At 52.4% G+C, this 11,354-nt stretch overlaps 1 protein-coding gene across 9 annotated transcripts in view; it reads right to left on the bottom strand.

Annotated features, from left to right (window-relative positions):
- Positions 1-11,354, bottom strand: part of MVP (major vault protein) — a 31,823-nt gene that overhangs the window by 8,084 nt on the left and 12,385 nt on the right. For 4 of the 9 annotated variants that reach the window (XM_028751902.2, XM_028751900.2, XM_077917014.1 and 1 more), the window contains exons 2-11: positions 10,575-10,642; positions 10,057-10,186; positions 8,921-9,116; positions 8,236-8,359; positions 7,726-7,857; positions 7,547-7,641; positions 4,802-5,038; positions 4,233-4,358; positions 3,736-3,894; positions 2,111-2,349 (exon numbers count right to left, since the gene is read on the bottom strand). In XM_028751902.2, coding sequence (XP_028607735.2) covers positions 2,111-2,349; positions 3,736-3,894; positions 4,233-4,358; positions 4,802-5,038; positions 7,547-7,641; positions 7,726-7,857; positions 8,236-8,359; positions 8,921-9,116; positions 10,057-10,178 — 1,430 coding nt within the window. In that variant the 5' untranslated portion in view covers positions 10,179-10,186; positions 10,575-10,642. Of the gene's footprint in view, positions 1-2,110; positions 2,350-3,735; positions 3,895-4,232; positions 4,359-4,801; positions 5,039-7,546; positions 7,642-7,725; positions 7,858-8,235; positions 8,360-8,920; positions 9,117-10,056; positions 10,215-10,574; positions 10,643-10,765; positions 11,008-11,354 lie in introns of those variants that run through there. The other 5 variants (XM_028751903.2, XM_028751899.2, XM_077917016.1 and 2 more) reach the window with 5 other exon arrangements.

Here is an 11,354-nt window from a genome sequence, read left to right as displayed (position 1 = left end):
GCGGCGGCCGGGCGGGCAGGGGCTCTTCCGCGCAGACCCCGCGCAGCCTGCCTGCGCCCCCGCGGAGATCGGGCAGCAGGATGGAGGCCGGGGATCCCCGCGGAGGCGGAGCGGCGGAGGCTGCGGCTGCCCCCCAGGTAGGGCTGCGTCGGGGGTTTTTTATTTTTGCAATGCTGCATCCGTGCCGGAGGGGACGCATCGGACCGCGGGGAGACCCCTTGGCGGGCGTGCAAGGCAATGCATGCGTGCAGGCGTTGCATGGAGTGCAGTGCAATGCAATGGCAACACGGCGCCCTGCATGCATGCATGCAACTTCCACCGGCGCTCCGGACTTGGCAGGTGAGGGGGGTCCCCAGTGGGCGGCAGAGAGCGCTGGGAGGGCGAAGGGGAGCCGGGGGGGGAGCAGCGCTGCTCCCCGAGCCGAGTCCAGGGGGAAACTTCGGCGCCGTTGCGCCGGGTGTTGGAAGCGGAGGCTGGCGGGGGCCCCTCACCTGCAAAACCTGGTCGCCTCTCATATATTTCGTGCATTGCATTCATCGCCCGCTTTCTCCTCCAAGGAGCTCCCGGGGGCGCGCGTGGTTCTCCCCGTGTTATCCTCGCAACAACAGCCCTGCGAGGTGGGTCAGGCGAGTGGCCCAAGGGAGCACCCAGGGATTGTCCTGGCCAGGTGGGGTGATTTGAACCCTGCTCTCTCCCCGGTCTTCGTCCTCATTTAGCCCCCACATGTGCATGACTGTGCATGCCTGAGGTTTCCCCCCCTCGTCTTGGCTATGGTGTGAGTCTGTGCTGTTAATTAATGGGGTTCTGCCTTCGGAGAAGATGAGCCAGCCCTCAAGGAGGTGATTATGTAATTTGCTAGCAATTCATGTCCCTCCCGGCGTGACGCTGCGCGCTGACGTCACGGGGCTGTAATGGTGGTGTGCCTCGAGATTTTTTTCATGAAACAAGTGTGCCTTTGCCCAAAAAAGGTTGGGAAACACTGTTCTAGAGAAACTAACTATAAGGAGCCTGTGGGCCTCACAGAAGCCCTCAGAAGGTCCAATACAGCTTTGCCTGCCCATCCTGGGCACAATAAACCCGCTGTAAGGCAACCATGTTGTCAAAAGCTCACTGGGAAACAATATGCTAGGAAAGAGCTCTCAACCTAACCTACATTGAAGGGTTGCAGCAAAAATAAAATAAAATAATAAAATAAAATAAAATAAAAGTGTGTGTGCACATGTGCAAGAGCCATGGATGCTGTCTCGAGTTCCTTGAAGGAAAGGCGGGATATGAACACAAAAGGATGCGGGCGAATGAATGAAAAACGAACAAGAGAGCTGGCCTGGAAGAAACCTTAGTCACACCATCTGCTTTTGGTGCCAAGGCTCTTGGGACAAGGGCAGAGACAGAGCAGGTGGAACTAGCAGAAGCTAGGGCTGCCGTGTCACTGGCCAAGGTTTCCCGATACAGAACCAGAGGTTGCTAGCCAGGGGCCTGCAGAACCCCTTACAGGTGCCTTCCTCCAAGCCCAGTTCACCTGAAGAGTCTGCCACAGGGAGAATGCCAGGCAAGAGGCCACAAAACAAAGCAGGAACGCCTGCCGCCTTCAGACCAAAGGGTTGGCCCTTTGAGGAGCCACTCTTCTCAGGCAAGGGGGAGGGGGCTTAGAGGAGCTAGTTCAAATTGGGAGGGAGGGGCTGCTAAGGCTTCATTCCACCATCAGCCATTGCCAAGAGCAAGCTGCTCACTCGGAGCTTCTCAGGGCGATGCTTTGCCTTGTGGGAAACTCCCACAGAACAAACCAGCAACCCCTCCACCTACGATTAAGGAGGAAAGGCTTCCTGTTGGGTCAGAGGCCACAAATTCCTGAAATTAATTCCCAAATTTAAGCCAAGGGTGGGGGAACTTGTGGTCAGCGGGCACCCAAGTCCCACCAGCTCCAGCCCAGCAAGGCCAAGGATCAGGAACAATGGGAGTTGTAGTCCAATGACGTAATGGAAGAACATGGGCTTCCCAATTACTGAGTTAAGCAAGACCCTCAAAGAACATACTGCTCCCCTCACATTTCACGTTTAGCTTTCTTCCAAAGGTAGAGGGAAATCTCACACTCCCTCATTGGTCCTCTCACCTGGACTTCCGCTCCTTGTAGTCGTACACTTGCACTGCGGCATTGTGGGGGACGTGGTAGGTCACGACCCGAGTCCGGTCACGGGCCACCCCAGTGCCCCCTTCAGATGTATCCCTGGAACGATCAACAACAGCGTCCCTTCCGACAGTCAACAAGGCCTCCACGTGGGGCGGAAGCTCCTTCTCCCACAGCTCCTCATCCTGAGACAGCATGTAAGTGTGGCCAATTACAGCTCGGACCTGTGAGTGAGTGAGAGAGAGAGAGAGAGAGAGAGAGAGAGAGAGAGAGAGAGAGTGTGTGTGTGTGTGTGTGTGTGTGTGAGAGAGAGAGAGAGAGAGAGAGAGAGAGAGAGAGAGAGAGAGTGTGTGTGTGTGTGTGTGTGTGTGTGTGTGTGTGAGAGAGAGAGAGAGAGAGAGAGAGAGAGAGAGAGAGAGAGAGAGAAGTCAGGAACCATGCTGAGCTCTGGTACAATAGATTGAAATATACTGCAAAAACATCATTGGCTGAAAAGCCTACCAGAATAACCTGGAATATTATATCTTCACTTTATGCAGCCTAGCAAACAAAATGGCTTCTTTCTTTCAAATGCTTTTTCTTTCTTTTTGGCAATTCATTTTTATTATTTTTGTGGAGGAACAAGTACAAAAGCAAGAAACAAATAATATGTTGGAAAAAATAACGGCATAGGAAAGGAACCCAATTAGGCACTCTTAGCTGGAGAGAGTGTTACATCAAGTAGCGAATGTCTTGCCTCGAGAGCAGTAGTCTTGCCCACCATGTGATAGGAGAAACAGGAACCACAGTTGTCATAATGGTTCCTTCTCAAAGGACCTCTGACCACCCTCTATAGTGTTGAGTAACTCTATGGTGCGCAGGAAGTACAACTGACCATACATGGGCCAACCAACCTTTCTGGAAAAACCTGTCCTAGCTTTTCCAATGGAGTGCAACCTCCATGTCAAGAGAAATGCCTCTAATTCCTTAAAGTTTTCTGAGCGGGTTGTGCACTTTCCAGTGATCAGAGAGTGACCTTCAGTTCAGCTGCCCCAATAAGCTCAGAAAGAGCTGGGAAAACCGGACCCTGGAACCCTTTGACTTGAACACAGTCCCCCCAGGAGTGCCACGGGGGGCTCTTTCCTGACACCCTCTCCAGCAGAACAGCAAAACAGCTGGATTGCTGGAGGGACGTTTTACTGGGGTCTCCTGCCGGCGGAAAACGACCTTCAGCATTGCTTCTAGCAGTGGATCATATTCAAGGGACTCTCTCTCTAATCCCTGCAAAGGACCACAACCAAGGCACCAGAATAGAAGTCATATGATATCTTTTGCACTCCCGATTGTGTGTGTGTGTGTGTGTGTGTGTGTGTGTGTGTGTGTGAGAGAGAGAGAGAGAGAGAGAGGGGGGGGGGGCTGCTCTTAAGCTTCAACTGAAGGATGGTTAATAAATAATGTACACAAATACACAAACTGTGTCCAGAGTGCCACGATACTTTTGTTAGCAGTGACCTCTGGAGGTGTGTGTGTCTCAAGGGTGCTGCTAATTGGTGTGTTTAAGCTGCGCTGCGTAGAGGCTTCTCCAGGAGCAGCAGATATCCGGTAACCGCTGTCTTGCCTGCTCCACTCACCTTCCCCGTCTTGATATCCCGCACATAGATGCCCTCGTTCTCAGCCAGCGGGATGGAGTGGCGCCGCTCCAGCACTTCCACCTCGGCCGGTGGCACGTACTCCAGGGGCCCCCGGATCAGCCAACGGTCACCCGGCTTGTGCATAACCTCCTCTCCATCCTGGGTGCGAGGGAGAAAGACAACAGGGGTCCTCCCGTGCCCACCTGCATTGAAGCCACCCGTCTTTCCCTGGCGCAAGCACAAGCTCACGGGGGGGGGGGGCTGGTGCCGATTAGCCCTGGGAGGGCAGAAGGCAGGGAGGCCAGAGCCAATGAGAGGCAGAGCCAAGGAATTCTAGTTTCGTCCCCCAACCTGCTGTTGCTGCTGAGACTAAAGAGGAGGCTGCTGACAGCCAGGGCCACCCCCTGGACTGGTTGGGCTGGTGGTCACGCAATGGGGCAGCAGCACCCCATGTGCTCCAGCGGACCTGCCCCCACTGCAAGCTCGGGTCCTCCTACCTCGTTTGTTTCTTCCAAGGGGCGAAGGGCACGGAGCAGGAGGCCCTCTTCTTCCGAAAGGATGTAAACGTCTTGGATGCCCTGCTCCAGCCACTCTCCAGGCTGCAGGAAGAACGATATCTCCCCCTGCGGAAACAGCCAATGAGGGTTGGGGGAAATCAGAGAGGGAGGGAGGCAGGGGGTGGCTCTGCAGCCAGCCTGAGAAATGTGGCGATTCTATTTTACAAAACGTATATACCGCTTACTAGAACAAAAGACCTCCTAAGTGATGCGAGACAATCTAAAGCGATAATTTAAAAATACCACAAAAACACACACACATCATTATAAAACACTTGTACTCACTAAAACCACATATCACATGCTAAAATTAGATGCCTGGACTTGGTGAAACAATGGAGTTTTTAGCAGGCCCCTGCCTAATATCAATATACAGATAAATAGATTCACCCTCGTACAGCGTAAGGAGATTGGCCGTAATTACTAGTGTGAAACTCCCATGGTGCTTTCTGAGGTTTAAAGTACTGTGCCCCCAAAGTCCTCTGTGCTACGTGAGTTTGGGCGCATACCTTGATCACCTTCTTCTGCCCCAGCTGGGGTTTGCCATCTGCTCCAACTGGGTCACAAACCACGCAGTACTGGCAGCTGTTCAGGGTGGTGATATCGACAACACCCAGGACTTCCTCGTAAACATCGGGGATGTGGGCCTCGGTGTCAGCCATGGTGACCAGCCACTCTTCTCCAGTCTTCCGGGTAACACCCTGGGAGTCCCGGAACGTCTTTGAGGCCCGGAGGTGCAGCGCTTTCTATGAGGAGGGAAGGGTAAGAAGGAAAGAGACCATGGCATGAATTTGTGGGGGGAAACCACCATTGTTTTTCCACAGACTTTTCATACAAGTGACCTCCACACACACAACTAGTCATTCTGGCTGGCTGTGGTAGCCAATCACTTTCTACTAGCCAGCTGTGATACTCTACCATCATACTGCAATAATATTCAGATGCATTAGGGGGGAGAAAGATATATAACTTCATCAGACTGAAGTTATGTAACAACTCAGGTTTTATCTAGATTAACGAACATGTGGTTTAAAAAAAAAAATCTGTGATCCATTCCATGGCTTTTTGACCATTTCTAATTCTGTCCCCCCCCCGCCCGCACACATGCATAGACTGTGTATATCTTCCTATATACATAAAAATGTAAGGTGCCATCATGTTCTGCAGTTCATGTGGTCACCAACAGGTGGCCACGCCAACTGCAGAATGGGCAGGGGTCAGCAACCTTTTCCAGCCTACTGTCCCTCAGACCATGTGGTGGGCAGGACTATATCTTGAAGGGGGGGAAAATGAACGAATTTCGCAAAACGAATTTCCCTATGGGCTTGCTTCGCAAGACGAAAGCCCATAGGGAAATCTCCGGGACAGCGGGGAAGCGCAGCCTGGTGGGGGGGGGGGGGCGGAGGGAAATAAAGGGGAAAAAAAATTATTCCCCTACCGCCAGGCCCGAGCTTCCCCCTCCCCCAGAACGGGATCCAGAGCCATGCCGAAGCTGCGCGCAGCTTTGGCATCGCTCTGGGAGCTTGTGGGGCTGGGGGAGGAGGAAGCCCTCCGCCAGCCTCCAAACCATGTCGGGAGACAGCGGGATGGCGCGCTGCGCCTCTCCCGCTGTCCCCCGAGTTTGCGGGGCTGGCGACGGGGAGGAGCAGGCTTCTCCCCCCGCCAGCCTTCCAGCCAATTCGGGGGACAGCGGGATGGCGCGCTGCGCCTCTCCCACTGTCTCCAGAGTTTGCGGGGCTGGCGATGGGAGGAGCAGGCTTCTCCCCCCCGCCAGCCTTCTAGCCAAGTCGGGGGACAGCGGGAAGGGCGCGCTGCGTTTCTCCGCTGTCCCGGACGGCTTTCAAAAGCCTACCTTCAAAAGCCGTCCGGGACAGCGGAGGAACGCGCTGCCTTTCTCCGCTCTCCCGGGAAGGCAGGCAGGGGGGAGCAAAGGCTTTCGCCCCCGCCCGCCTTCAGAAGAGGTCAAGGAAGGCGGGCGGGGGCGAAAGTCCTTCTGAAGTCCTTCTGAAGGCGGGCGGGGGCGAAAGTCCTTGCTCCCCCCTGCCTGCCTTCAAAAGCCATCCGGGACAGCGGAGAAACGCGCTGCCTTTCTCCGCTCTCCCGGGAAGGCAGGCAGGGGGGAGCAAAGACTTTCGCCCCCGCCCGCCTTCAGAAGAGGTCCAGGACCTCTTCTGAAGGCGGGCGGGGGGCGAAAATCTTTGTCCCCCCTGCCTGCCTTCCCAGGGGCTTTTAAATCGCCCCAGACAGCGGAGAAGTCCTCCGCTGTCCCGGGCGATTTTAAAATGCCGCCCACCAGCATTTTAAGATTGCCCCGGACAGCGGAGAAGTCCTCCGCTGTCCCGGGGTTTTTTAAAATGCTGGGGGTGGGAAGAAAAGCCCTTGTCCCCCCCCCCCCAGCCTTCAGAAGAGGTCGGGGGACAGACTGTCCCCGGACCTGGTCTGAAGGCGGTTTCCCTAGGAACGCATTAATTGATTTTCAATGCATTCCTATGGGAAACCGTGCATCGCAAGACGAAAAACTCACAAGACGAAGAGACTTGCGGAACGAATTAATTTCGTCTTGCGAGGCACCACTGTAAAAGGACACATTCTACTCTCATAAAAACACACTGATTCCCGGACCGTCCGCGGGCCGGATTGAGAAGGTGATGGGGCCGCATCCGGCCCCCAGGCCTTAGGTTGCCTACCCCTGAGCATGGGGAATGGTCTAGGTAAGCTGTTTAAAAGGAGCTGTTTAACAGCTTGGCTTTTGAAAAACAGGGGTTCATCAGTATTTAGCTAATTGGGAACCACTGGGCTGGAGCACAAGTGAGCCATCTGTGGCCCTTTGCCTAATTTTACATGGCCCTAAGCTGAATTATATATTTCCAAAAAAACTTTGCAAGTGGTCAGTTCAGAGCCCTGGCAAAAGATATTGGCCTCTTCCCTGGCAGCCTACTGAGCAGGGAGGGAGAAGCAGAGGGGGGCAAAAATAAAAGCTGTCCCACCCACTTGTTTGCTCTGACTCTGAAAATATTATATTTTCAACCACCTGCAGGGTAATCAATTGTAAGTGCCTAGGCTGGAAAGCCAAGAGGTAGCTGATGAGCAATCACTTCCCCCTTAGAGCTGTTGCGATTCCCCGTTCTCCAAAGTATGGACCCTGAGCACTCTTAACAATATCCTACAAAACATCCTGGCTCAGCTACTGCAGCAGAGACTTGAGCCACATGCCTCCTCCACTCACCACAAGGGGCAACAAGCCCATCACTCACCTTTTCAGTCAGGACATAGGCGTCAACGGTATCAACTACTTCCTCAAACACACCTGGCAGGTACGCGCCAACGCGCTTCACCAGCCACTCCTCACCTGTGAAGAAGAGGGAGTCACAAGGCAGGTCATATTGGAAAAACAGAACACCTTACAAGACTGCGGGTGGGATGGCAGGAATACCTGTCACGCGCTTATTGCCCTCTCTGTCCTTGCACTCTTTCCGTGCCTGAAGTCTTATGGCTTGGTTGGGCCGAATGATGGTGGCCTGGATAGTCTGCACAACTTCGACCTCCTTTTGTGGGATGTAGGTGCCTGTGAACAACAAGGATGTTATACAAGAAGGTGGGCCTCAAACCACACAGCCGACCTTTCACCAGGCCAGGATGTTGGGTCCACCTATTGTCTAGTCCGGCGTTTCCCCAAATTTGGGTTTCTGGCTGGTTTTGGACTACAAATCCCACCATCCCTAGCTAGCAGGGCCAGTAGTAGTCAGGGATGATGGGAACTGTAGTCCAAACAAAACAAAACTGGAGGACCAAGTTTGGGAAGCCCTGGTCTAGTTTGACCGGCAAAAGTCTCAGGTGAAGGCTCTTCACACCAACTCCTACCTGTTCCTTTTAACTGGGGAAGCCAGCGATCTGCATACCAAGCATTTGCGCCACAACTGAACTTCAGCTTATTCTCACTTACCAGGCCCTTCAAACAACCATTCATCCCCAGCAACGTATTTGCCGCCATGGTCATCCTCAAAGTCCAAGAGGGCTTTCAGATGCAGGGCAGTGTTAGGCAGGACGACCTGCAGAGGTGTGACACCCTGGAGAGAGGGAGGGGGAGACAGTGAGCAAAGGGAGCCATAGCAGCAATGGAACAATTCCCAGGTCAAAGGCTTCGTGCTCTGGTCCTCCTTTTGGATTAACGCATGAAGATTTCCACTGGCATCCGGCTGGCCACTGTAAGAACAGGATGCTGGACGAAACGCGCCACTGGCCTGATCCAGAAGACTCTTCTTATGTTCCTACTCCTCTGGAGAATCTCAAAGTGCTGAACATCAAAGGAAGGCCCCACCGGATCAGGCCAAAGGCCTATCTGGTCCAGGATCCTGTTCTCACAGCGGCTGACCACATGCCCCTGCGAAGCCCCCAAGCAGGACCTGGGCCCAAGAGCACTTTCCTGCTCATGATCCCATCATCCCTAGCTAGTATCATCCCTAGCTATTGCTATTCAGAGGCGTATTGTCTGTGATGATGGAGGTTAATGGAACCATCATGGCTAACAGCTGTAGGCCCAAACGCATGTGCCCCACATCTAATGGCCCTCTGATTGTGCCCTCGCTATGGGGCCCCACTGTGGAGAGGAGAAGCTGACATGTCCTTACCTGCTGTAGCTCTTCCCCTGGGTACAGAGGGAAAGGGTCCTGAGCCAGTCTGATCTCTAGGTCGGCATGCCTCAGCCGCACCTGCCCCCCGACATTGAGCTCAACGGCACCATCTGCCCCTCGGACCACTGGATTGAGGATGACGCAGTAATAGCGAGGGGGGACCATCACCATCTTCACTGGGGCAAACACGATCCTGGAGCGGGAAGCAGGTTTGGAGGGAAGAATTCAAAGGTTTAGCTAGGACTGTGGACTTGTGGGTTCTCTGCAGCTGGGAAGAGGTCTTATATCGGAGCTTGTTGGCAGCTCAGGTTTAGCAAAGTGACCTCATTATACCCGTAGTCTTGCAAGGACACTGAGGGGAAAGATGTGGCGCTTTAACCAGGTTTGAGTCTAGCAAGAAGGGAGCTGAGAAAGGCATTTTGGTTTGTGCATTGTATACATCTTCACTCTTTCTCCTTGTTAACACTTTTTTTAAAAAACAAAACAAAACCTCACTGTTTCCCCCTTCTCACCCTCTTCCAACCCGCCCCATCGTTTTGAAAAACACCACTTCTTTCCTCTCAGTGTCTCTCCTTTCTGACTCCATTGCCATGACCATTGTGCAACCGGATCCCCTCCACTTCCCTGACTTCATGCAAATCACTTCCAAACCTACAACAGGGCTGTGCAGTGACAGACTAGTGCAAATAGAGTACAGAAAGGTGAATGTCCTTTGCACCTGAAGCAAGCTTCGGCCTAGGCAAGATTCCACAGTCATGCCTGTTGTAACATACCTAAGAACTTTAGAGTTCGGTTTGCCCTTTCTGACATTGTTCTCTTTTAGCCATTTTAAAGTAATGATTCTGTTACTGTGGTCTCCCCTACGTATAAATAAAACCAATTTATCGAAAACAAAAAACCCCAAACCTTATGGTTAAGGGTGGGCAATGCCTTTCATAAATAACTATTAAAAAGTGAAGTGTATTTCTGTGAGAGAAAGAGAAAACGGCGAAGCAGGAAGAGGAGCATAACCACCGAAGGAATTACTAACACTTGCATCACTCACTGTTTGTGGCACTACTGGAGCCCTCCTGAGGAAAGGGGGCAAACAGAAACCACCCATCCGATGCCCTCCTTTTTTGAGGCTTGCTCACCTCTCATTGTCTTGGCGGATATAGGTCTTGGGTCCCACTTCCACTCGAGTCACATTTGAGTTCTGGTCCAAGACATGGATGTAATGGTATGGGGGGATCCGGATTATGGATTCAGCTGCCATCTCGCCTCCTGAGAGCGGTTGTAAAGAGAGGGCAATCTGAATGGGATGAACCCGACAGAAGTCTCCGGTTTAAAACGCTGCTCTGGGCACACCCTCGACTCCTGAGTCACCTTCCCACAGGCTTACCCCCACGGGCAGGGCTTGGAGGAACTGTGCAACACCCTTTGTATCCACATTGTGCTAAAACCAATGCCTTTCGCTGCACTTAATCCTTCAACAAACTGAGGGAACCCAGCCCTATTCTGCAGAAACCAATATACAGCAACAGCCATGGGGTGCTACTAAGGGGACACACCCACTTCCACGGAGCAGAATCAAAGACTCCAGGCAATTACAGGGAAAGTGCGTACTTAGCAATCAGGCACATAAAAAGACTAGGACAGGAAGTTACAGGACCTGAATCTTGTTGGAAATATAAATCTCAGGCTAGACTTCTCCAACAGCTTAGCTGCAGCACTTGGTATCTGGGAGGGAGGGAGAAAAAGCAAGACAAATTATATTTCCAGATAATGGCAGACGGAAGGATTCAGCAACTCCGAATTCCTCAAGCTCCAGCACTGGAAGGGATTATTGCTTTTGTAACCAACCTCCCGATTCTAGATGGATTGTATCCAGACCACATCTCAAGCGAAGACGTCTACTAGCTAAAATGAAGCGGAATCTGCGAGAGGAGAAAACTTACTGCAGAACAGAGCGCTTGTTTTCTGGAGAGTTTTGTAGCCAGGAATTCCCCCTGAAGCTTTCGGTTCCTGGTAGAGGAGGAGCAAAGTAGCGAACGGGAGAGAACCTTTTAAAGGGAAAGCAGATTGCTAAATGGATGGTGCAATTTAATCTATGGCCCTAACAGCATGGAAGGAATCTTAAGGGCAGGGGCCACACCTTGAAAGAATGGGGAGAAGAGACACTGGTAGTTGCATCCCCTACTCATCATATTGGGAGTTCTTAGTCACGACAAACTTATCAAACGGAACTGGGGCTGTTCATAATACGTAGAGGTTTGGCCACACATCTCACTCTCAGCCACCATTATGTTGCTGAAGCTGGTTCCTACTTCTCATATCCTAGTTCTAGATTTGCCTCACCACGCCGAAGTAGCTTCCTGATTCCCAGTTCCTTATCTGATGAAAGTTCAAAACACTAAAAAAGAAATATATGTCCCTGAACTGAATCACAAGG

Source organism: Podarcis muralis, chromosome 13 (genome assembly GCF_964188315.1).
Source record: "Podarcis muralis chromosome 13, rPodMur119.hap1.1, whole genome shotgun sequence".
NCBI lineage: Eukaryota > Metazoa > Chordata > Lepidosauria > Squamata > Lacertidae > Podarcis > Podarcis muralis.
The sequence above is the reverse complement of the archived record's forward strand: the minus strand, read 5'-3'. Positions and strand labels throughout refer to the sequence as shown.